The sequence below is a fragment of the Carcharhinus amblyrhynchos genome, chromosome 10 (genome assembly GCF_965287045.1).
Source record: "Carcharhinus amblyrhynchos chromosome 10, sCarAmb.v2.hapA, whole genome shotgun sequence".
Taxonomy (NCBI): Eukaryota; Metazoa; Chordata; class Chondrichthyes; order Carcharhiniformes; family Carcharhinidae; genus Carcharhinus; species Carcharhinus amblyrhynchos.
The window spans coordinates 47,202,865-47,230,430 of NC_137333.1; the positions used below are offsets into that span (position 1 = coordinate 47,202,865).

General features: G+C 43.3%; 1 protein-coding gene across 2 annotated transcripts in view; it reads right to left on the minus strand.

The window, feature by feature from the left end:
- Nucleotides 1-14,496, minus strand: part of LOC145348917 (ferroxidase HEPHL1-like) — a 98,572-nt gene extending 84,076 nt beyond the window's left edge. For both annotated transcript variants that reach the window (XM_080196992.1, XM_080196991.1), the window contains exon 1: nucleotides 14,258-14,496. In XM_080196992.1, coding sequence (XP_080053118.1) covers nucleotides 14,258-14,409 — 152 coding nt within the window. In that variant the 5' untranslated portion in view covers nucleotides 14,410-14,496. The remainder of the gene's footprint in view (nucleotides 1-14,257) is intronic.
- Between the last annotated feature and the right edge of the window lie 13,070 nt (nucleotides 14,497-27,566).

Sequence of the window (27,566 nt, forward strand, 5' to 3'; positions counted from 1 at the left end):
AGACCAACCAGCTTATTTGGTAGTAAACCCACAAGCTTTCAGAAACGCTGTTCCTTCGTCAGGTATGTGGAAAGTCACACCTGAAGAACAAACAGTGTTTCCAAAAGCTTGTGGGTTTACTGTCAAATAAACTGGTTGGACTTTAACCTGGTGTTGTGAGGCTTACTGTGTTTACCCCAGTCCAACGCCAACATCTCCACATCATTAGTGGTAGGAGACAGAGACAGGACAGTGATAGAAGGCTGTTTGTGTGACAGAAAACTGGTGTCCAGTGATATACCACAGGGATCAGTGCTAAGTCCCTTATTGTTTGTAATAAATATAAACGATATGGACAAGAATGTGGGAGGGATTATAAGCAAGTTTGCGGATGACATGAAGATCAGCGAGGTGGTTAACAGTGAGGAAGAAGGTCTTAGATTGCAGGAAGATATAAATGGGTTGGTCAGATGGGCAGATCAATGGCAGATGGAATTTAACCCTGAAAAGTGCAAGGTGATGCACTTTGGAAGGAGCAACAAGACAAGAGAGCACTCAATGAATGGCAGGACAGTAGGAAACAGAGGGATCTTGGCATGCTTGCCCATAGATCTCTGAGGGTGGCAGGACAGGTTAATAGGGTACCTAAGAAGGCTTAAGAGGATACTTGCCTTTATCAGATATGGTGTAGATAATAGGAGCAGGGAGGTTATTTTGGTTAGACCACAGCTGTGTGTGTTCCTGGACTCCTCATTACAGGAAGTATACTATTGCTCTACAGAGAGTGCAGAGGAGATTTATGAGGATCTCGCCTGTGATGGCGCACCTGACCTATTAAGAGCGGCTGGATAGGCTCAGGTTATCTTCTTCACAGCAGAAAGGTGAGGGGGGATTTGATTGAGGCGTATAAGATTATGAGGGGCATGGACAGGGCAGAGACGAAGTGGCTGTTTCCCTTAGTTGAAGGGTCAATAATGAGAGGGCATAATTTTAAAGTGAGGGGCAGGAGGTTTAGAAGGGATCTAAGGAAACTTTTTTTTAATCCAGAGGAATTTGGAATGCTCTGCCAGGGAGGGTCGTAGGGTGGGAAACTTCACAATCTTTAAAAAATACCTGGATGAGCACTTGAAATGTCAGAACATTCAAGGCTATGGGCCAAATCTTTCAAAGTGGAATTAGTATAGTTCTGTCGGTGTAGATTCGATGAGCCAAAGGGCTTCTTCTGTACCATATGATTATAGTTTGGTTTAGACTCATACATGACAATGAGGGTTTACAACCTCAATGCAAAACAGATTAAGGGAAAATTAGGTTTTTGCTTAGCAACCAGGAACCACCGTAGAAAAGAAAGAATTGATGGTAGAACCAGGAGAAGCTGGACTGGACAAGGGAGCCACAGAAAGCAGAATTCCCAAAAGCACAAATCAGAGCCTCAAAAATGCAGGCAGTGGGGACAAAACGAAACAGGAAGAAGTTAAATTAAAGGAACAAAGAACAAGGAGTTGAACAAGGTCCTATTCAGTGAACTTAAGGTAAAAAAACAGAGAAAATGCTCTAAGTTAAAGACACAGCTTCAAGAACCAGTTTAAAGTCAGCTAGGTGAGAAGCCAGATATCCGTGATCAATCAAAAATTTGATGACATTTTAATACCGCATGTGAAACAGTAATGTTCAATAGGCATGGCTGGGTACATGACAGATTGTGTGAAAGCTTGAATGTACATGGCAATCCAAATAGCGGACACCTGAAAGGAGAGATTGAAATTCTGGAGGTGGATCCTTGGTGAAGGCATCCGAGAGAATACATCATTAGGGGGAAAATTCCAAGCAAGTTCTTCGAGACCGGAGTTTGGAAACACAGAGTTCCAGTGAGATCATCTGGCTCACAGTGTGACAAGCAACTGGAGGGATTTGATGAGAAACCCACAGAAGTTGTATTGGTGGCATCTGTCACTTGGTTTCAGAGTGTGGGGTGTCTGACCACAGTTGGCCTGTTGATTTATATGGACTATGTACTTAATAAGAATATTATAGTTTAAAATGTATAATTTGTAACTTGTGTTATCCTTACAGATCTGTGTATATCTGTAAGGATATAGCTGGGGTGAACATGTAGTGAATTATAGTTAATTGTTTAATAAAGGTTTTATTATTTTCTTAAAAGTTAATCGGCAGGCCAGTGACTCCGTTCATGACCTATTGAGCCAGGCTTCCGCTCTGGGACTTGACTGCCATGTGGTAACATTAGCTGGGATGGTAACATATCTCATTTAATCTGTCACAGTGGATTACCAAATTCCTAAAATTATTATTTCCTTCTTTTTCTCCCTCAACCTTTTTGCTATTTTAATGAACCTGTTCCTTCTTCTTGTCAAATGCCTATTTAGCTTGCTTTCTTGGCAGTATGTTATCCTTTATTCTCAAAATATTGTTAGCTTAAATATGTTCCATCTTTCCCAACTGAGTGACACTGATGGGGTGATTTATTTGATTTTCATTCTTTTGGAATTTGCCTTTTAAAAGTCATATTTATTTTTATGTTGATCATAATAAGTGCTGTTTGCCTAATAATCCTAAATGCAGTCCAGAAGGTGTTGTTGGCATACTATTCAAAGTTCAATTGTGTATTACTAACATTTCTGAAAGTATTCTCACTGTCCTTTAACTAATGGCAGTCCTGTACTCAATGGAGTATTAGGACTGATTCAGAAACTGATAGGTGCTTAGCTGGTCTGGCGTATTGCTATACCCCAAGTGTGCTCCAATATGCTCGAAAATTAAGAACTGTTAAAACGAGAACCATTCAAATTACCAGATGCTGAACTGCAGGAATAAGAGGCAATTCTGTCAGGTACAGGAAAGCACCTTGCTCAATATTAGATGGTTCATCCAAACACCGAAGCAGACTTTAGACAGAGTGGTATTGTTTTCAGAATGCAGCTGATCTGGGTTCAGGACAAAAGTGTAACTCAACCAAAAAAACCTGCTAAGAAAAGGCTGCAGTACAACTTACTATGCAAAAATACCTGCCCCAAACCTGGATGCCACAAAGTATACTCACAAAACCTGTAGCTCATATGTACAAACCACCCAAATCATTCAAGTAAATTCACAGAGAGCAACATAATAGCATGGCACATTCTTAAATGGGATGGTCAACAGTACACATACGTGCGCTAACTTAAAATCTCACGACTATTTATCTTCCCATAGGAAACTATTACGTATAATCAAAAGAAACAGAAACAGGAGAATCAAGATATCAGAAGCACTTGCACAGAAAGCGTCACACTGCACCCAGCACTGTCACTACCTTCATCAAGTACAAGTGCTTGTGCACAAGGTCCTGAGGATATAGATAAACACTTGAAAAGATACCACTAGCAGAGTCACAGTTGATAAGGCTGATCTATTGGAGGCAGCAAATGAGAACCAGGTATTTCATGACCCCTCCTTAGGTATGTGTCCAGGAATTCAGACCTCAAAGATCTTGCTTTCGAGTTTGCTGTCAAGCCAGGAACCACTTGAATCTTGTGCACAAGGTAGGATTTTTCCACGCACTGCTGCCTCACAGCGCCAGGGACCCAGATTCAATGCTGGCCACGGGTCACTGTCTGTATGGAGTTTGCACTCCGCCCGCCGCCCCCTCCCCCTCCCCCACCCCCCGTGTTTCCTTTGGGTGTTCCAGTTTCCTCCCACAGTCCAAAGATGTGAAGGTTAGGTTGATTGCTATGCTAAATTGACCCCAGCGTCAGGGGGATTAGCAGAATAAATGTGTGGGGTTGTGGGAATAGGTCCTGGGTGGGATTGTGGTCGGTGCAGACTTGATGGATCGAATGGCCTCCTTCTGTACTGAAGGGATTCGATGATTCTATGATTAAATCAAGTCTTGGTGAGAACTGAAACCAATCCTCACTTCTGTAAACTATTTGTCATCACAAAGCATGAAAGAGCTGCAGTTGCCTTATTGTTCTTGCCATTTCAGAACCTGCCTAAGCTCCAACATTCATGTCATCTGGCTACAAATGATTGGCTGCTTCACGTATAATCAAAAACACAGGGTGCATTATAGGATTAGGTTACTTTGACAATATCTCAGAGATATTAGGACTTCCATCACTAAAAACAGCAATATTATGGGAAATGTTATGCTTCTAATATCCCCTCCAAGTCACGCACAATCCTTAAATGGATATATGTCACTGCCATCCCTTTATCATCATTTAGCCTGCATCCTAGAATTATCCTCCTAACTCCATCTGGGAGAGTCATTGCCACATTAACAGCAGCATTCCAAAAACAGGATTTCCCCAACACCACACCTTTGCAATGCAGTTAAGAAGTCAATAAACTTAGCTTTACCAACATCCCCTGATGCCCATATACAGCTACAAACACTGTAACATGTACCACATGTACCCTGTCTATGTGTGCAGTAAGCAGATTGGTTTAATGTGCATCAGTTTAAGGTGACGTCTGTTGATTCTTGTTCTTACACGAGAGACAATGCACTGAATTTTCAGCTTGCTGCCCAAATGTAAAAACTGGCTTTGTGAATTGGCGATCAATTTTAGGAACTGTTTATTTTAATTTTTATTTGTTTCAATTGTAAGCAAATAAATCAAAGTGTTTCTCTAATGGACAGGTAAAATGCAGCAATTTGACAAATGACATTGATGATAAAGGGTGGTGTGTTGAAAATCTATCCCAATTTAACACTGATTGCCTTATGTGTGGACCAAAAACAATGTGGTCAAATTTGAGTCTGAGTCTGAAACACTGCCATGTGTATTTTCATATCAAGACTGTGAATTTGATGGAAAGGTTTTACTAACTGCGGGCATGAATTGTGAATGGCTGCTCAGCTTTCAGTTAATGATAGAACAAAATGCACGCCAAAAGTCCTGAAAATGAAGCGATTTTCATCATTTCATTCTTAGACTGGTGTAAATATACAGCAGCTGATAGACATCATCTAAAGGAATGTTCAAGCATTAGCATAACTTTGCTTTGAAACCCTCCCCCATCTCTCAGCCTCAAGCAACCACTGCTGCAATTACTAAAGACAAACTGTTAAATTAATTCTTGCTTTTTAATATTTTGAATATAAATATTAGTACAGTCATGGGCTTAATTTTAAGATAATAATTCACCCCCTTGTTAGACTCCTTGGTGGAAGCCTGTGTGCATCCATTCCTGAGTAATGTAGGGCCTTTTTTTTATTCATTCACTGGATGTGGGCGTTGTTGGCTGGGCCAACATTTACTGTCCACCATTAATTGCTCGAGAAAGTGGTGGTGAGCTGCCTTCTTGAACCGCTGCAGTCCATTTGGCGTAGGGGCATCCGTAATGCTACAAAGAAGGAAGTTCCAGAATTATGACCCAGAGACAGGTAAGGAAAGGCAATATAGATGGTGTGTAGCTTGCAGGTGATGGTGTTTCCATGTGTCTTTTGCCTCTGTCCTCTGAATTAGTAGAGGTTGCAGGTTTAGAAGATGCTGTTGAAACAAGCTTGACAAGTTGATGCTGTGCATCTTGTAATCTGATATATATTGCTGTCACTATACATCAGTGGTGGAGGGGGTGAATGTTTTAAGATGCTGGATATACTGTCAGTTAAGCAGGCTATCCCAGGTGGTGCCAAGCTTCTTGAGTATTGTTGGAATGACACCCATCCAGGCAATATTCCATCACATGCCTGTCTTGCACCTTGAAGGTGATGGACAGGATTTGAGGACTCAGGAGGTAAGTTACTTACTGCAGACAAGGCTGAAACATCTACAGTAATCTTCCGCCAGAAATTCCGAGTGCATGATCCACCTCGGCTTCCCCTGGAGATCCCCAGCATCACAATTGCCAGTCTTCAGCCAATTCAATTCACTCCATGTGATATCAATAAATGGCTGAAGGAACTAGATATAGCAATGACTACGAGCCCTGACAATATCACAGCAATACTACTGAAGAATTGTGCTTCAGAATTTGCCACGCTTCTAGCCAAGCTGTTCCAATACAGCTACAACACTACCATCTATCCAGTAGTGGGGAAAATTGTCCAGGTATGTCCTGTACACACACAGCAGGACAAATCCGACCCAGCCATCAGTCCCACCAGTCTTTTCTCGCTCAAAAACATCAGTGAAGTGGAAGGGGTTGTTAACAGTGCTGTCAAGCAGCACTGGCTCAGCAATAAACTGTTCACTGATGTTCAATTTTGGCAGGGCCCACTCATCTCCTGGCCTCATTACAGCCTTGGTTCAAAAATGGACAAAACAGCTGAATAGCAGGGGTGAGGTGACAGTGACTGCCCTTGACATCAATGCAGCGTTTGACTGAGTGTGGCATCAAGGAGCCCTAGCAAAACTGGAGTCAATGGGAATCAGGCAGAAAATACTCTGCTGGTTAGAATCATACATGGCACTAAGGAAAATAGTTGTGGGGGGTCAGTCACCTCAGCTCCAGGACATCGCTGTAGAGTTCCTCAGGATGGTGTCCTAGGCCCAGCCATCTTCAGCTGCTTCATCAACGATCTTCCTCCCATCATAAGATCAGAAGTGGGAATGTTCACTGGTGATTACACAAATGTTCACACCATTTATGACTCCTCAGATACTAAAGCAGTTTATATCCAAATGCAGCAAGACCGAGACAATATTCGGAGTTGGGTTGACAAGTGACCTTTGCACCACACAAGTGCCAGGCAATGAGCATCTCCAACAAGAGAGAACCTAGCTATCACCACTTGCCATTCAGTGAATCCCCCGCTATCAACATGCTGGTGGTTACCACATTGACTAGAAACTTAGTTGGACTAGCCTTATAAATACTGTAGCTACAAGAGCAAGCCAGATGCTAGCAATCCTGCAGTGAGTAACTCAACTGCTGATTCTGCAAGTGCAATCTATAAGGCATATGTCAAGAGGATGAGGGAATACTCTCCACTTACCAGGATGAATGTAGCTCCAACACTCAAGAAGCTTGACACAATCCAAGATAAAGCAGCCTGCATGACTGACACCCCATCCATAAACATTCACTCGCTGTACCATCATTGCATAGGGGCAGCAATATGTACCATCTACAGGATGCACTGCAGGAACTCACCAAGATTCCTTTGGCAGGATTTTCCAAACCCACAATAACTGCCATCTTGAAGGACAGGGCAGACCACCACTTGAAAGCTCCCCTCTAGGTCATTCACCATCCTGACTTGGAAATGTAGTGCCATTCCTTCTCTGTTGTTGGGTCAAAATTCTGGTACTCCCTTCCTAACAGCAATGTGGGCATGCCTACACCTCAAGGACTTCAATGGTTGAAGAAGAAGCTCACATCACCTTCTCAAGGGCAATTAGGGATGGGTAGTAAATGGTGGACTAGCCAGCAAAGCCTACATCCCTTGATTGAATAAAAAAATAAGAATTCCAAGCCCCTGGTCTGCTATTGTAGCCACAGTATTTATATGGCAGCTGCAGTTAAAATTCTGGCCAATGGTAATCCCCAAGAAGTTGATAGTGGGGGATTCGATGATGATAAAGATAAGGAGTGTCGAGAGGACATATTGGTATGTTCTCTTGTTGGAAATGATCACTGCGTGGCACATGGAGAAAATATTGCACAACACAAATGGAAGCCATTCAACCCATCACAGATGTGCTGGCTCTTTAAAGTAATTATCTGATGAGTCTCTTTCCTCACAACACTATAACTATTTGTTTTTCAGTCATATATCCAAATTCCCTTTTGAAAGTCACAACTGAATCTTCTACTTAAAAGTCCTGTCACTTTCAGGAAATGCATTCCAGATGATAACAACACAATACATAAAAATATGGGGCAAGGTAATCTCATTTCAGTTTGTGCCAATTTATGAAACTCCACAGTCAATGTGGCTGTTTCAAAGAGAATGTAAGTTACAAATCCCCCCCTGTGGCTTGTACAGCCGCTGACAATTCTTTCATTGTTTCCCACGACCAAAACACAATGATGTCCTTTATATCACATAAATAACAAGAGCACCTATTTCAGACTCCTATTTATTGGCTACAGCTCAGCCTTCAATACCATTATTCCCACGAAACTCACCTCCAGGCTCTGTGGCCTGGGCCTCGGCAGCTCCTTCCGCAACTGGATCCTGAACTTCCTAACTCACAGACCACAATCAGTAAGGATATGCAACAATCCTCTATGACTCTATTTACATGGGTATAGAGGGATGTGGGCCAAATGCAGGCAATTAGGATTAGTTTCGGGGTTTGGACAAGTTGGGCCGAAGGGCCTGTTTCCATGCTGTAAACCTCGATGACTCTATAACACTTCCTCCACAATCATCCTCAATACCGGTGCCCCACAAGACTGTGTTCTCAGCCCCCAACTATAATGTTTATACACCCATGACTGTGTGGCCAAATTCCCCTCCAATTCAATATTCAGGTTTGCTGACAACAGCACCGTAGTGGGTCAGATCTCAAACAGAGCACAGGAATAAGATAGAGAATATGGTGCGGCAACAATAATCCCTCCCTCAATGTCAACAAAACAAAGGAGACTGTCATCGGCTTCAGGAAACATAAAGGATAACATGTCCCTGTCTACATCAACGGGGACAAAGTAGAAAGGGTCGAGAGCTTCAGGTTTTTACGTGTCCAGATCACCAACAACCTGTCCTGGTTCCCCCATGCCGATACTATAATTAAGAAAGCCCACCAACACCTCTACTTTCTCACAAAACCAAGGAAATTTGGCGTGTCAGCTGTGACTCTCACCAACTTTTTACAGATGCACTATAGTAAGCATTCTTTCTGGTTGTATCAAAGCTTGGTATGACTCCTGCTCTGCCCAAGACTGCAAGGAACTACAAAATATCGTGAATGTAGCCCAATCCATCACGCAAACCAGCCTCCCATCCATTAGCTTTGTCTACACTTCCCACTGCCTCGTCAAAGCAGCCAGCATAATTACGGACCCATGCACCCCAGACATTCTCTCTTCCACCTTCTTACGTTGAGAAAAAGATACATAAGCCTGAGGTCACATACCAACCAACTCAAGAACAACTCCCTGCTGCTGTTAGACTTTTAAATGGACTTACCTTGCATTAAGTTGATCTTTCCCTACACCCTAGCTATTACTGTAACATTTTGCACTCTCTCATTTCCTTCTCTACGAACAGCATGCTTTGTCTTCATAGCATGCAAGAAACAATACTTTTCACTGTATGTTAGTGCATGTGACAATAATAAATCAAATCAAATCAAACATTTCCCCCAAAGCATCTGCCCACAATTCATTCCAATGGCTGCAAGATAATATGCCATTGGGAATGGCTTAATATTTTTGCTATATCTTATGGGACATGGTAACCTTCAACTCAGCAGTGGTATTATCCACTTTCCAATGTTTCAAAAAGCTACCTGCCTGTTTTCAAAAAACATGCTCATCAGGTTTTGCACTTGCTGCTGTGTCACAGTAAACTTCTCTGCAACTCTTTCATTTTCAAGCATATACTTAAAAATTTACAGAAGATGACACTACCAGATACACAAAAACATTGTCCCACGCATCAGGAGTGGAAATGTCTCAAAAAAGGTGAAATATTGGAAGTGAGTTTTACCAACAAAATGAACAAGAATTATTTCTTACAAATGCAGAGTTGTGCATTTTCGAAATGAGTGAAACCTGATAAATGTCACAAATAAAATGTGTTGCAAGGAAGAATTTGGACAAACTGATGACTGTTTAGCTATTGAGTAATCGAAAAAAGATCACATTGCAGGATAGTTTTCAGAAACTGAACTGATGTTTCCTGTACAGGGGGAGTTGTCTGCAATTCCTAACCTAACTCCTTGGCAAAATATAAAATGCATAAATAAATGTTAAACTAACATTGCCACATAATGGGGAGTGCTAGGTATGTTGCTTCAAAGAAACAGCTTCACACTATCAAACAAAGGGATACTTTGTACTCTACATCTGCTGCAGGGTAAACTGCTGGATTACAATGTAATTTCCATTGGACTGCTTTGTCATCCAATTTCTAAAACAGCTGAAGATGCCATTACTTAACACATCATCAGTCATTCATGCATTCATAAACACATGAAAGCTTTATAATTTTACAATAATACATCATCACAAAGCAAACACAGGAGATTGTTTGACTTCCAAAGTCAGCCAAGGTACTACTAAAACTGCAGTGACGGAGGCCAGAAATTATAGCATCATGACTATTGTTATAGGATTAGGAATGTAAAGTCCTGGACAAATACTTGAGACCCAACTTTATATCCCACTATGGCGACTGGGAAGTTAAATTTAGTTAATTACTTAAATCTGATTTTTAAAAATTAGCCTGAATAATATTAACCATGAAATTACAAGAGTGGCATTAACCATCTGGTTCATTAACACCCTTCAAAGAAGGAAATCTGTTGTCCTTATACAGTCTGACCTATGTGTGTCTTTACACCCACAGCAATATGTTTGATCTTGACTTTCCTCTGAAATGTTCGAGCAAGCCAATCAGCTGCATCAAACCATTACACAAAAGTCAAATAGGAATAAGGCTGGACAGATCAACTGATACTCACCCAAACTGACGGAGTGCTGAAAGACACATCTGCCAGACTGGGTCTATGACAGGTTATGAGGGAACAACAAGAGGAGATACCCTATTTAGCATCATTCTCACCAACCAAATCAAAGATCCATGCCACAGCATCCATGACAGTACTGATAAGAGTGGCCACTACAACGTCCTTACGCAGACCTAATCCAATCTTCACACTGAGAACAACCCCCATCATGTTGTGTGGCACAACCATCATGCTAAATGGGATTGATTCAGAACAGATCTAGAAGTTCAAAACAAGGCAGCCACAAGATGGCAGTACAGTGGTACAGCGGTTAGCACTGCTGCCTCACAGCTCCGGGGAAATAGGTTCGATTTCCAGCTTGGGTCACTGTCTATGTGGAGTTTGCACATTCTCTCCATGTCTATGTGGGTCTCCTCTGGGTGCTCTGGTTTCCTCCCACAGACCAAAGATATTGATTGGCCATGCTAAATTGCCCCTTAGTGTCCCCAACTGCGTAGGTTATAGGGATTATCGGGGTAAATGTGTGGGGTTACGGAGATAGGGCCTGGATGGGATTTTGGTTGGTGCAGACCTGATGGGCCAAATGGCCTCCTTCTGCAGTGTAGAAATTCTATAATTCTATGAAGATGCTGTGGCCATCAGCAGCAACAGAACTGCCATAGGCTGTGACCTTATGTTCCAAGCATTCCTCACTCTAATGTAACCATCAAGTCACGGGATCTACCCCAGTTCAAAGAGGACTGCAGGATAGCATGCCAGGAATAGCATAAAAATGAAATGCCAACCTGCTGAAGGTAAAACACAAGGCCACATGAGTGCCAAACAGTGGAAGTAGCACACTATAGATCAAAGTACTACAGTCCTGCCACATCCAATCATGACTGGAAATAGACATTTAGAAAACTAACAAGGGAAGCATCTCCATGAACATCCCCACCCAAAATGATGGAGGATCCCAATGTATAAGTGCAAAAGACAAGACTGAAGAATTTGCCATAATCCTCTGCCAGAAATGCTGAGTAGATGATTAATCTTGACCTCTCCCTGAGGTCCCCAGCATCAGTTGCCAGTTCACAGCCAGCTTGATTTATTCCACAGCACATACTGGACAGAAAAGTGGCTGTGACATCATTCCAGATGTAATGCTGAAGATTACTGCTCCAGAGCGAGTTCTGCCCCCAGCCAAGCAGTTCCACCAAATACTTTGTACCTAACTATCAGATATGTCACAAAAAGCAAGACAAATCCAATTCAATCAATAGCAAAGCAACCAAAGATGCCATCAAGATGCCATCTTCTTACTGACCAATAACCTGTTCACCAATGCTCAGTTTGAGATGTGCCAGGGCCACTCAACTCCAGACTTCATCACAGCACAATGTAACAAAAGTGCTGAATTCCACCCATGAGGTGAGAATGACTACTGTTGCTATCAATACAGCAACAAGCTGAGCTTGCCATCAAGGAGTCCGAGTAAAACTGAAGTCAATAGGAATCAGGGAGAAAAACTGTATAATGGATGGAATCATATCTAGACAAAGGAAGATGGTTGTGGGTGCTAGAGGCCAGATGTTACAGTTATTGCTGCAGGAGTTCTTCAGGACAGTGTCCTCAGTCCAACCATCTTCAGCTGGTTCATCACTGAGCTTGCTTTACATCATAAAATCTGAAGCGAAATTGACACTGATGTAGTGTTCAGTTGCATTCACAACTCCTTGGATAATGAGGTAGTCGGTCCTCCAGAGGATAGGACCTAGACAATATTCTGGTTAGGAATAAGAAGCAACAGTAGCGTTTGCTCTACATAAATGCCAGATAATTAGTACCTCCATCAACAAAACAAAGGAGACTGTCATCGACTTCAGAGAGTGTAAAGGAGAACATGTCCCTGTCTACATCAATGGGGACAAAGTAGAAAGGGTTGAGAGCTTCAAGTTTTAAGGTGTCCAGATCACCAACAACCTGTACTGGTCCCCCCATGCTGACACTATAATAAAGAAAGCCCACCAAGACCTCTACTTTCTCAGAAGACTAAGGAAATTTGGTATGTCAGCTACAACTCTCACCAACCTTTACTGGTGCACCACAGAAAGCATTCTTTCTGGTTGTATCACAGCTTGGTATAGCTCCTGCTATACGCAAGACCGCACGGAAGCACAAAAACGTAAATGTAGCCCAATCCCTCATGCAAACCAGCCTCCCATCCGTTCACTGTGTCTACACTTCCCACTGCCTTGGCAAAGCAGTCAGCATAACTAAGGACCTTATGCACCCCAGACACTCTCTCTTCCACTTTCTTCCGTCAAGAAAAAAATACAAAAGTCTGAGGTCATGTACCAGCCAACTCAAGAACAGCTTCTTCCCTGCTGCTGTCAGACTTTTGAATGGATTTACCTTGCATTAAGTTGATCTTTCTCTTGCTATGACTGTAACACTACATTCTGCACTCTCTCATTTCCTTCTCTATGAACAGTTTGCTTTCAGCATATAGCATGCAAGAAATAATACTTTTCACTGTACGTTAATACATCTGACAGTAAGAAATCAAATCAAAACAAATCCTGCAAGAGAGAATCTAACTGAGATTCAATAGTGTTACCATCAATGAATTCCACCATCAACATCCTAGGAATTATCATTAATCAGGAACTGAACGAATCATATAAATATTCTGGATATAAGAACAGATGAGAGGCTGAGGCTTCTGTATTGAGTAAATCAGCTTCTGGTCTTTCACGATTTACAAAGCACAAGAGTGTAATACAACACTTCTCATCTGCCTGGATGAATGTAGCCCCAACAACACTCAAGTAGTGCAACACCATCATGCATAAAGAAGCTTGCTTGCTTGATTGCCACCATATACACTACCTCACAACATTTATGAAGCATTTAGATGAGATTTGAAACACCATAGCATACAAGGCTATGGACCAAGTGCAAATAAATAGGATTACAATGTGGCTTGACCAGACACGATAGACTGAAGGGCTTCTTGCTGTGCTGTAAAATTCTATGGCCATAATTCTCCGGCCATTCATGTCATGGATGGAGAATTTGGCCCTCGGCCAAATCTCTGTTTACTGCAGCAGGACGGGAAAATCTGATGTGAGCATGGTTGGACAGTCCGGCCTTTTGTCTCTATGACAACACCATAAACATTCACACCCTAAACCGTCAATGCACAATGGCAGCAGTGTATACCATCTGTAAGTTGTACTGCAGCAACTCGCCAAGCATAAGAGGAACAGACATGTGAGACCATCACCAGCTGCAATTCTCCCACACCATCCTAAATAGGAAATACAGCAATGTTCCTTCATCATGGCTAGGTTAAAATCCTGAAACTGCCTCCCTAACAGCATTGTGGCTATACCTACATCACTTGGAAGGCAGCAATTCAAGGATGGGGCTCACCACTCACAAATAAGATGTGCAATAAATACTGGCCCTGTCAGTAATGTCCACATTCAAAGAACATATAAACATGTAGGAAATCTTGAGACTGGAAATGCTGAGTGGAACACGCATGCGAGGTAATTACATTCCGTTGTCAATAATCATCTTCTTGGAAAAAAGAATGCAGTTTCCCACTTTAAGGACAGCACTGATCACACAATAACAGACTTAAAGATTTAGGAACACTACCGGCTTTGACCCGCTGACGGGTTCCCTAGTCTACTTACTCATCCTGTTCCAGCTCTTGGTCTGTAAGGATGTTTGTGCCGCTTGGCGCATAGTCCCATGTCTCCTCTTTGATTGCGATGTAGTAAGTCCGGGTGCTGGAACTTGCGATCTCGGAGAAGCTGAGAATGAGGAGGATGTGAATCGGACCCATTTGGTCACTTGTGCTTCATTCCGTGAGTTGCTTGCTGCCTTCGGGAAGCCAGGAGCGATGTTCACACACTGATCAATCACAGTGAGCTCTGGCCCCCTTTCTCACGTCAGTGAGTCATGTGGCTGCCTTGAAACGGAAAACTGTGACTGCAACTTTTGCAAGTTGCCAACCAATCCTTGGCTCTGTGCACATGTGGAATGTATGAAGTGGACTTGTCTGCTCCGTGATTCTAGTCCAGTGTGCTTATGCTTTCCTGTTTCACAACCCTGTAACAGTCATTCAGTTGGAAGTGAGATTCGTTTTACTTTTGGATGCAGATAAACGAAACTTTGTGTTCCTCATGGAGGGATTAAATGCAATTTTGTTAATCATTTTTTGAGAAGAAATGTTAAAGCTTGAAACGTTCACATTTTCTCTTCTAAAAATAATCATGTAAACAAACTGGATCATTTCAACATGTAAATACAAACATATTCAAACAACCACTATCTAAAGTGTTGCAATAGTCGCTCAATGATATTTTTTCTCCCTATGACCGATAACACCAGGTTAAAACCCAAGGACCTGCGAAGTGCAAACATTTGTCAGGAGCTAATTGATCACCAGTATCCCATACATCAATTCAGCTGGCTGCAGAAGCCAGATTAGGTGCTAAAGTTCAGTGTAACCCAGATTAGTGTAGTCTGTTATGGTCTGTGTAACCTGACCCCGCAAAGGGACAGAGCTGTAAAACAATCAGAAGAAGAAAGACCATCGCAAACAAGGGAAGGCGAGCAAGGGGATGACTAAATTAGGAGATAAGAAAGTAAAAAAAGTAGGAGAATTAGTTGTAAGCTTGCCTATGGGAATCATATTTCCCTTCCCACTCTCTCTGTTGTATTGACAAAAGAATGTCTGTGCTTTACTTCTCATTGGTAATCAATGGTCACATGTAGCTCTGATGCCACCCCCTGGTGTACGTGTTGTTTCTATCTCTCCATGTTTGGCTGTGCCCTGATTCCAGCAACAACCAGCTTGAAACCAGAGTGAAAATGTCACTCAATTACCCAGGTCCAGTTAACCGAATGGGATTTACATCCTGGTATTCTGTGCTGGCAGCACCCATGGGGACTACCTGTTTACTATATTTAATAAGCTAAGGAGTTAAAATGTTCAGATATCAATATTACATAGGAACAACACAGACATTCCTGTACGTTTACAAAGATGAACAGACTACTTTCTCCTTGACTCTTCCAAGAATCATCTAGACTTGAAATATTTGTTGAACTTTACCACCACATTTACCCCAGAATGGGGTGGGTGAGGCTTGTAGCGTGGAATTCTCCATTGTCCTCAGGCGGCATTTTACGAGCCTTGCCTGAGTGAGGTCATAAAATACCAGCAATTGGCTCTATTCTCTCTCCACAGATCCTCTCAGACCCGCTGAGATTTTCCAGCATTTTCTGTTTTTGTTTCAGATTCCAGCATCTGCAGTAATTACTTGATTTGGTTTGATTTTATTTTGTTTATTATTGTCACATGTATTAGCATACAGTGAAAAGTAATATATCTTGCGCTATACAGAAAAACATACCATTCATAGAGAAGGAAATGAGAGCGTTCAGAATGTAGTGCTATGACATACCTAGGGTGTAGAGAAAGATCAAGTTAATGCAAAATAGGTCCATTCAAAAATCTGACAGTAGCAGGAAAGACGTTGTTCTTGAGTCGGTTAATACGTGACCTCAAACGTTTGTATCTTTTTCCCGATGGAGGAAGGTGGAAGAGAGAATGTCCAGGGTGTTGGCTGCTTTACCAAGGTAGTGGGAAGCATAGATTGAGTCAATGGATGGGAAGCTCGATTGGGCTACATTCATGACCATTTGTAGTTCCTTGTGATCTTGTGCAGAGCAGGAGTCATACCAAGCTGTGATACAACCAGAAAGAATGTTTACTATAGTGCATCTGTAAAAGTTGGTGAGAGTTGTAGCTGACATGCAAAATTTCCTTAGTCTTCTGAAAAAGTAGAGGCATTGTTGGGCTTTCTTAACTATAGTGTCAGCATGAGGGAACCAGGACAGATTGTTGGTGATCTGGACACCTAAAAACTTGAAGCTCTCGACCCTTTCTACTTTGTTCCCATCTATGTAGGCAGGGGCATGTTCTCTTCTACACTTCCTGAAGTCGATGACAATCTCCTTTGTTTTGTTGACATTGAGGGAGAGATTATTGTCGCCACACCAGTTCATCAGATTCTCTATCTCATTCCTGTATTCTGTCTCGTCATTGTTTGAGATCTGACCCACTACGGTGGTGTCGTCAGCAAACTTGAAAGTCGAATTCTAGGGGAATTTGACCACACAGTCTTGGGTGTAAAAGGAGTAAAATAGAGGGCTGAGAACACAGCCCTTTGGGGCACCGGTGTTGAGGATGATCGTGGAGGCAGTGTTATTGCCTATCCTTACTGATTGTGGTCTGTGAGTTTGAAAGTTCAGGATCCAGTCACAGAGAAAGGATCCAAGGCCCAGGCCACAGAGTTTGGAGATGAGTTTCATGGGAATAATGGTGTTGAAGGCTGAGCTGTTGTCAGTAAACAGAAGTTTGACGTAGTTGTCTTTGTTATCTAGCTGTTCCAGTGTTGAGTGCAAGGCCAGGGTGATATTGTTTACTGCGGACCTGTTGCGGCAGCAGGCTAACTGTAGTGGGTCCAAGTAGTCAGGAGGCTGGAATTGACTCGTGCCATGACTAGCCTCTCAAAGCATTTCATTCTGATGGATGGCAGAGCCACCGGATGATAGTCATTAAGGCACGCTGCTTGGCTTTTGTTAGTAACTGGGATGATGGTCATCTCCTTGAAGCAGATAGGGACCTCTAATAGTTTTTATCACAGTACTTTCTCCCTCTGTTATGAGTTTTACCAAGTTATGTGATTCAGGTGCATTGTAATGGTCACTACTGTACTAAGAATCCAAAGAATGTTAGTTCAAATCCTAGCATGCCATTTGGAAAATTTGAGCTTAGTGAAGTTAAAGTCAAGACAAAATCATATTGAATGGCACAGCTAGCTCGAGGGGCTGAATTACCTACTATTGAATTGCTGTAAATTTCCTATTTCCTCATTGCAACTTGCTTTCCTATCTATTTTAATGTCATCTGCAAATTTTGCTATAGTACATTCTATTCCTGTACCAAACCATTAATATAGATTGTAAATATTTGGGGCCCAAGGACCAAATTCAGCCTACGAGAGGAGAGGCTGTACTTGACCTGTTGCTGGCTAATGAACCAGGACAGGTCTCAGATCTTGTGGTGGGAGAGCATCTCAGGGATGGAAATCATAATTCTATCCCCTTCACATAGCATTGGAAAGAGTGGCATGGCTAAAAGAGTGATCAGGCTGGCTAGGAAGGTGTTTATCTGGAGTAAAGGGAAATATGAAGACATCAGGCACATAATTGGACGAGTAAACTGGAAGGAGGTGTTCTTGGGGAAAAGTACTGAGGGAATGTAGCCAAACAGGCCATCTAAAATGGCGTTTTGTAAAGCACTCTGGGATAACTGGGCAAGAAACTAAACTGACAGGCTGCAGTTTAAAGACAGAGACAAACAGGCTACAACCCTGATGAGTGAATACACAGGATATGGGCCATCTCCAGGATGAAAGAGACTTTCTGATCACACTGGGTTGTGTGCCAGACGTAAAGGCACCGTGAATCCTTATTTAGGAGGAAGGTATGTGACCTATGTGCCTACAACACCTACAGGCATGGCCACCGGGGACACACCCAGAGATCGGTGTGGTAGCACCTGATTGGACTCTTATCGATCAGGGTGATCAAGTCCTGATTGATTGATTGGCAATGGCCAAAAAAAGGGCGTGAAGCCAAATGGGGTATAAAGGATGCTGCACAACCAGGAATCTCGCTCTCTCTCTCTGACCCCACGAACGAGCTACAACAATGGTGAACATCGCCAGCAAGAGGAGAGCCACCACACCCAAGAAGGAAGAAAGAGAGACTACAGCCAGAATGCCAGACCAGAGCAAAGGACCAAACTACGCAGATAACTACCAAGACCAGCGTACAGATAAAGGCCAGTATCTGTTTGGGTATTTGTCAGTCACACACAGTTAAGTCAAGGTCTTGTATTGTACTTGAATTCTAGTATTTTCTGTAAGATAACTTATTGTTGGTCGGGTGGGTGATTATTGATTGTGTGGGTTTAAATAAATATTGTTTGTACTAATAAGACGTCTACTCAAAGTTATTTGTCCACCGTATAAGGGTTAAAACAGGCTGATTTTTACAACATTTGGCGTCCCTGGGTGGGCATCGATAAGAAGTAACTTTGTTGCTCCGATATCGAACCCCACAGACTTTAAATTGAATGGTTATTTAAAACTCAGAGCCAACAGGTGTGAACTCCTTATTGGACAAATAATTGCTTTCGGGAAATTGTTTATTGTGCATGTATTGTTACTAACAAGGAGGATAGGGTAAACTCTGTAGGTTTGTATTAGAACCCAGAGGGATTAGGACCGGAACATAGCGTAAAGCCGTACCCGCAGTCCGATCGCCTCCCTACCCCTTGTCATTAAATATAGAATGGCAGAGAAGTGTCCCATATGGGAAAAAAAAATCAGAGAATATATTAAGAAGAAAGGGTGGCCCCTATGGGCAGAATCTTGTGCCAATACTGAGACGGGACCGGGATCCCTAGGGCAGAAGTATTGGGATGATCTAAGGAAAGTTCAGGGAAAACAGGCAAACAAATATGAGAAACAGATTGCTATTGTGAGCTGCTTCGGACAGCTGCTAGGTACAGAAAAGGAGTTAAACACAGTTCGTAAGGAACTGGAGGAATCAAAACAGGCACAGGTGAAAAAGGAGGAGGAGATCAAGAGACTAAAGGAACAGCAGCAGGAGAGGATAGAACAGATAAAAGCTGAAAAGGACAGACAGATAGATGAATTAAGGCGAACTAACCAGGCAAATTTATTACATCTGGGCAATTTCCAAACCCAGTATGAGAGAGCCTACCAAGATGCCCAGCGTGCTGTCTTGGCCAGAGACGAAGCTGAGCAGGCAGTAGCACGATTGGAAGCTAAGTGCACTGATCTGCAGGCTGCTATAAAAGCTCTACATCAAGCCAGTAAAGAACAGAGACAGGCAACTGCTGACCACTCAAAATGCCAACGAGAAATCTCAAGGCTGGAATCCCTATTATCAGTTCAAAATGGATTTATGTGTGCCTTCGGGACAGAAGAGGAAAAGAGGATAGAGAGTGCAGACTGGGGAGAGTTAAAGGAGAATGCTAGAATTTATGTTATGCAAACCGAGGGTTGGGGTCCACCACCGCCTTTCCCAGGGGAGGTCATACCCACGGCACCCCCAGATGTACCTCCAGTACCAATGTACCCTGTGACGACTGAACGTCGGACAGGAGGGGGTCAGGACTCAGCTGTTACATACACGACTCCATTTACAGTGGCACAATTGGCTGAGATTGCAAATAAAATGACAACTTTTGAGCCATCGGCTGACCCATACAGTTTCTTTGAGGATGTTAGGCAGCAAAAGATAATGCATGGGCTGGATGAGAGAGAGGAGGTGAAGCTGATCGTCATGTGCTTAAGCAAGTCTGTACGGTCTGCCCTGCCAGCCCCTCAAAATGTTGGGGAAGGGACATTAAACGAAATGAAGGAAGCGATATTGACTGCGATAGGATTTAATAAAGGGGATCCTGTAGATGGGTTAAATAAATGCAGACAGAGGAAAGGGGAACATCCGACTGCCTTTGCCAGTCGTTTGTGGATCCACTTCACAGGAGTATATGGGGAATTAGATCGGACTAGATTAAATGAAGCTGATTCATCCAAATGGGCTAGGACATTAGTGTCGCATGCTACAGAGGAAGGCAAGAAAGCCTGTGCTAATTTTGACCCTGCAGAAACCACACACAATGAAGCGTGGGTTCTCCGACGCTTAGCTCGAATCTGGGAACAGGAAGTTCAGGGAGCCCCAACGTCACGGCCAGAAAAGGAGGCAAAAATGCTTCCGATGAGGGCTCGTCAGGGTCCAGTATGGAGAAACAAAGGTAGAGGGAATCACCAATACCAGAGAGGTACACGTCTACCTTACACAGCAGCCCCAGGGAGAGATAGAGGGACATGTTTTAATTGTGGACAGTCGGGACACTTTGCCTGAGATTGTAGGGCACCAAATTTCAGAAGGCCAGCAAACCCTGCACACCCATACAACCCTGCTGCTCGCCGACACAGGGGACCACGAGGCCACACAGAACATAGGCCCAATCCCCGACACCGAGAACGATATAGAGCTGAGCCCAGAGGCCCACGCCCACAAGTACAGTGTTACACCTGTGGGCAACCCAACCATTTTGCCCGGGACTGTAGGGCACCACCCAACTACCCCACACGACCATCTCAGAGGTTCTGACGATGGACCCCAACCCATGTCCCTCGCAGGACCGGCCCGACAAGCAGCTACAACCCCCACCCAGTATCCCCAGGACCAACAGATACACCCACGGTCCCCGCTCCAATTTACAGAGCTTCAGGAATAAAACCATGGCCCGGGCACCCCGACAAAAAGGATGGGGAACCCACAAACCTTACCCCCTATGGCACGCCTGGTACCAGGACTCCCAGAACTGTTTGACCCGGCGCTCACTACCAGGGATGGTACCTGGCAGCCAAAGCCTGCCCACATAAGTTCTCTTCACTCAGGAAGAACCAGGACATCACAGTCCAGATTGTAAATAGCTTTATCCGGCCACTCCACGCATCACCCAATTGACATTTTATTTTCACGTTCTGCAAATTCCTTACCCCACTCAACCCCATTAAACACTGATTGCCAACCAACTCTTCGTATGGCACTATTGGGCCTTTATTATTCATTTACTTATTTCTTTGTTTTTTTAAAAAAAGGGCGGGGGAGTCATACGACATTCTTGTAATGAAATTGGAAAGAGAATCAGATATTAATAAGAATTAACAGGTGCTACCTTGATCTCCCCCAGAATGAACAACATACTTCTCTGCTATCTGGGATTCCTCATCTCAGACCGAACCACAGACACCACCTCAACCAAAGACCAGAAGAGCAGCCTACGATACCCTGGATATATGTGGTTCATCCCACCAGAAGCAGGCAAATGTGAGGATGGCATCCTATGGGTACACCCCAGTAAGAGTATCACCGATGGATGTAATATCCAAGGAGTGGCGTACAGGAAAGATAATGGGAGCTCTGATTACTGCTTCCTAAGGACGACCCTCACTAGTGACTGATGGGTATACACTAACCATGGGTGCATGGAGCTAGCCTGTCTAGCCTATGGTCCAGAAAAGGGCTGGAATTAGGAAAGAAGGTTATTCAGAACGAGTATAACTACTATGAAATTAAGAATGGGTTAAGACCAACTGTTGGCACACCCATCTCCACTTGTCCCGAAACCACTCCAGGGCCCCAAAATGGGTTGATACTAAAACACACAGGGAAAATCTTGTATGATTTAAATGAGCATGCACTGTGTGGCTTCAGAACAAACACCAGCCTAAATTGCTCAGTAGAAGCTCGTAACCTGGACACAGACATAACTCGGGTAGCTTACAAAGGAGCAGGGAGATACTGTCTTACCACCTCCCTGAAACAATATCAGTATGGCACAACCCATTGTAACATTACTAACACTACGTTCTGCATCAAACCAGACATACCAGCCAGAGTGGGCCTCACTCAACTAATAGACATTCATAAAAGGGAGAGGATAGATGTGAACGCCACTGACGAGCTCCGACAGACTCTAGGGGAGTACCATGAGAAATATGATACAAGCTTAAACCTCCTGCCGGAGGAATTGAACCTGATTCGGGCAAAATTGGCTACAGCCCACAGAACCTTCACCAAAGTAGTACAGCAGACCCAAGAGGTAAAAAAGAGGATTAAGGAAATCAAAGTCACCACTTGGTGGGATGACCTTTGGAACTGGGGATCAAACATCCAAATCCATCCATTTGTCCGCTTAATGTCACACCTGGCTGTAGTACTAATTTTGTTTACCCTCGTATATCTGATCATCCTCACAGTCCAATTCAGCCGATGGAAAAAGAGGATGACCCGGAGGCAGAATGTAGGGTTCGCCCTTGAATCATGGTCTCCTCTAATTCAGTAGAACAATGTTTATAGGAAGGCTGCCATTTTACCATTTATATTAATGAGCCATTAGAAATTCTACTACCAAAATGTGTCTCAGATATGCGAATACTTTATTCTAATGTTTGTTTAAATGTTGGTTTATAATTAATTTATTATAGTAATGGTGTTTGGAATATCTGATTGTCTGTATTTGTGGTAAACTAGCTTGTTGTAATAATGGGGTTTAGAATATGTGGTTGTTTGTATTTGTATTGTAGACTGTTGTCTGTAGCTTCTGGAATATGTTGTAGGGATATATCATTACTGTAAATGTCAATACCTGGGCCTTGCTTGACTGCTGAGTGACTGGGGAATTCCTGACAGATATTGGTCCTGAATTTGTGATCCATCACGCTTTGCGTTCAGGATCAAAGGGGGGAATGTAGCCAAACAGGCCATCTAAAATGGCGTTTTGTAAAGCACTCTGGGATAACTGGGCAAGAAACTAAACTGACAGGCTGCAGTTTAAAGACAGAGACGAACAGGCTACAACCCTGATGAGTGAATACACAGGATATGGGCCATCTCCAGGATGAAAGAGACTTTCTGATCACACTGGGTTGTGTGCCAGACGTAAAGGCACCGTGAATCCTTATTTAGGAGGAAGGTATGTGACCTATGTGCCTACAACACCTACAGGCATGGCCACCGGGGACACACCCAGAGATCGGTGTGGTAGCACCTGATTGGACTCTTATCGATCAGGGTGATCAAGTCCTGATTGATTGATTGGCAATGGCCAAAAAAAGGGCGTGAAGCCAAATGGGGTATAAAGGATGCTGCACAACCAGGAATCTCGCTCTCTCTCTCTGACCCCACGAACGAGCTACAACAATGGTGAACATCGCCAGCAAGAGGAGAGCCACCACACCCAAGAAGGAAGAAAGAGAGACCACAGCCAGAATGCCAGACCAGAGCAAAGGACCAAACTACGCAGACAACTACCAAGACCAGCATACAGATAAAGGCCAGTATCTGTTTGGGTATTTGTCAGTCACACACAGTTAAGTCAAGGTCTTGTATTGTACTTGAATTCTAGTATTTTCTGTAAGATAACTTATTGTTGGTCGGGTGGGTGATTATTGATTGTGTGGGTTTAAATAAATATTGTTTGTACTAATAAGGCGCCTACTCAAAGTTATTTGTCCACCGTATAAGGGTTAAAACAGGCTGATTTTTACAACAGGGAAGGTAATGGATTTTCAAGGAATGTTTGACTGGAGCTCTGCACGACAACGTTCCGATGAGACAAGGAGGTTTTGGTAGGTCGCAGGAACCGTGGTGCACAAAGGTTGCGGTGAACCTAGTCAGGAAGAAAAGAAAGGCGTACAAAAGGTTCAGAGAGCTAGGAGATGGTAAGGATCTAGTGGAGTATAAGACTTATAGAAAGGAGCTTAAAAAGGAAATTAGGAGAGCCAGAAGGGGTCATGAGAAGGACTTGACAGGTAAGATTAAGGAGAATCCCAAGGCGTTCTACAAATATGTGAAGAGTAAAAGGATGAGAAGAGAAGGGATAGGACCTATAAAAGGTGAAGGGGGAAAAGTCTGTGTGGAACCGGAAGAGAGGATGTGTTGGAACATTTAAATTCTATCAAGATAGATAAGTCGCCGGGACCGGATGGGATGTACCCCAGGTTACTGTGGGAGGTGAGGGAAGTGATTGCAGAGCCCCTAGCGATGATCTTTGCATCGTCGATGGAGACGGGAGAGGTTCCGGAGGATTGGAGGATTGCGGATGAGGTTCCTATTTTCAAGAAAGGGAACAGGGATAGCCCAGGAAATTACCGACCAGTGAGTCTGACCTCAGTGGTTGGTAAGTTGATGGAGCGGATTCTGAGGGACAAGATTTATGAGCATTTGGAGAAGTTTAGAATGATCAGAAATAGTCAGCACGGCTTTGTCAAGGGCAGGTCATGCCTTACGAGCCTGGTTGAGTTATTTGAAAATGTGACTGAACATATTGACGAAGGAAGAGCGGTGGACGTGGTTTACATGGACTTCAGCAAGGCGTTTGATAAGGTCCCCCATGCAAGACTTCTTGAGAAGGTGAGAGGGCATGGGATCCAAGGGGCTTTGGCCTTGTGGATCCAGAACTGGCTTGCCTACAGAAGGCAGAGAGTGGTTGTGGATGGGTCTTTTTCTGCATGGAGGTTGGTCACCAGTGGTGTGCCCCAGGGATCTGTTCTAGGACCCTTGCTGTTTGTCATTTTCATAAATGACTTGGATGAGGAAGTGGAGGGATGGGTTCATAAGTTCGCCGACGATACGAAGGTTGGTGGTGTTGTGGATAGTCTGGAGAGATGTCAGAAGTTGCGGCGTGACATAGATAGGATGCAAGACTGGGCAGAGAAGTGGCAGATGGACTTCAACGTGGATAAATGTGTAGTGGTCCATTTTGGCAGGACCAACGGGATGCAGGAGTACAATATCAAGGGTAGGAGTCTTAGCTGGGTTGAAGAGCAGAAGGATCTTGTGGTCCGGGTCCATCGAACTCTTAAATCGGCCTCGCAGGTGGAGGATGTGGTCAGGAAGGCGTATGGTGTACTGGCCTTCGTTAATCGAGGGATTGAGTTTAGGAGTCGGGAGGTAATGCTGCAAATTTATAAGACCCTTGTCAGACCCCACTTGGAGTACTGTGCGCAGTTCTGGTCGCCCCACTACGGGAAGGACGTAGAAGCTATTGAGACGGTGCAGAGGAGATTTACAAGGATGTTGCCTGGACTGGGAGGCATGCCTTATGAAGATAGGTTGAGGGAGCTGGGACTCTTTTCCCTGGAGAGACGAAGGTTGAGAGGTGACCTGATAGAGGTTTATAAAATGTTGAGAGGAATAGATAGGGTGGATTCTCAGAGGCTATTTCCCAGGGCTGAAATGGTCGCTACGAGAGGACACAGGTTTAAGGTGCTGGGAAACAAGTACAGAGGAGATGTTAGGGGTAAGTTTTTCACTCAGAGGATGGTGATTGAGTGGAATTGGCTGCCGTCGATGGTGGTGGAGGCGAACTCGTTGGGGTCTTTTAAAAGACTTCTGGATGAGTATATGGGATTTAATGGGATTGGGAGTTACAGATAGTTCTATGGCCTGGTAGGTATGGATGTGATCGGCGCAACTTGTGGGCCGAAGGGCCTGTTTGTGCTGTAGTGTTCTAAGTTCAAACCTTGTGGCACCCCACTAGATACAGTTTATCAACCAAAAAATGATGAGGTCCCTGGTTGAAAGCTATTGTGTGTTGGAGCCTAGGTAATGCCGAGGCCATTAGCAACGTGTTGGAGACTAGGAGGTGCAAACAGCTCCCTTTGTTTAAAGCTGGCTGGGGCAAACAACTTATCTGCTAAACTATTGTGTTGGTTTGGCTGAATGTTTATATAATGCAAAGTGTGTTTCATTTCAGGGCGTTTGAGTTGTTAGCCTTTGTTTGCTTTCAAACTGCTCAGAAACTTCCAGAAGTTAGTATGTGATCAGTTGGAACCATTTTATCAGACTGGCAATTTGTCCATTTTCAAAAACAGAGAGAAAAATATATTATAAAATAGTCCAGCTGATATATATCAATATATATTTTTTGTTCCTGCCTTGACTGGGACAGCTGATGTACATAACCATGTGTTTGGTGTACTTTAAAGCCTGCACACAAGGCCAGGCATCATGGAGGTATCCAGCTCCAATTTAGCACAAGGCTTTGTCCAATGTTTGTAATCCATTCTTTCCAACATAAGGCAGTTGATGACCCCCAGGAACACATCTATGGTACCTCACGTAATGCAGCATTGGATGGTCAACAGCATAATTTCTGCTGTAGCATCAACAGCTTCCATCAAATGGCTGAAGTCTTGTAAGCTCAGACTTCTGCCATTGTTGGTTAAAAAGGCTTCAAAGGCATCATAGCGATCCATTTATTTTAAAGGATGGCAGCATTTGTGCTTCCAATGCTGCCAGTCAGTTTGTATCCTTGCTGTTTCCCATCAGCAAACAAACCCAGACTATTAAAGTCCAGACAGAGATAGTGCGGTGTGAAGTGAACCTTCTAGTGCCAAAGTTGTGTACACATTCACTAAAGCCACTGCAGACACTGTAATTGGAGGTCATTGATCTTCCAACATCCAAGTTGGAAGGCACCTCATAGGTAATACCAGGAGAGACAAAGGCAATATGGAAGGCAGACATTGAGGGAGAGATTATTGTCGCCTAAGAGAGATTATTGTCACCTAAGAGAGAAGAAACAATGGCAATACAAAGGCAATGGCAAGGTTACTTAGAATTACTTAGATAATCCTCTTCCACTTTGAGGTTCAGTTAAGAGTACATCATTGCCCATAAAACTGGGATTCTATTTTAAAATATTCAAACATTTTCCAGTTTACAAAGCAGATAACTTGGACACATAAGGCATATTTCCTAAGGAGTGGATGACAGGACTTACCCTTCACCATATCATGGACAGAATTGGTGAAAATTACTGGCCCTCCTTTTTTAACTTCATTCACAGGATGTTAGCATTACTGGCCAATATTTTTTGGCCATCCCTAATTGCCTGGAGAGTGGTGAGTCACTTTCCTGAACTGCTACAGTTTTTCACACCAGTTTATGATTCAGCTGAGTGGCTTGCTAGGCCTTTTCAGAGGCAAGTTTAGAGTCAAATACATTGCTGTGGGTCTAGAGTGATATATAAACCAAGAAGAGTTTTTACAACAATCCAATTGCCAACAACACTAACTTTTTATTTGATTTATTTAATGAACTGAATTTGTATTTGCCGGGTGCTGTGATGAGGTTTGCAGTTGCAGATCCCGGGGATACATCCTCTTTGTGGTATATCTGTGTGCTTCGTAGAGTATGGTGGGATCAGTAGCTGATATTCCCACCAGTGTCATTCCACAGAATTAAAGCTCCATGGATCTTAAGGGCTGAACTTTGTTGAAGAATTTTTTTGTGTGTGTTCTGAATTTATATTCA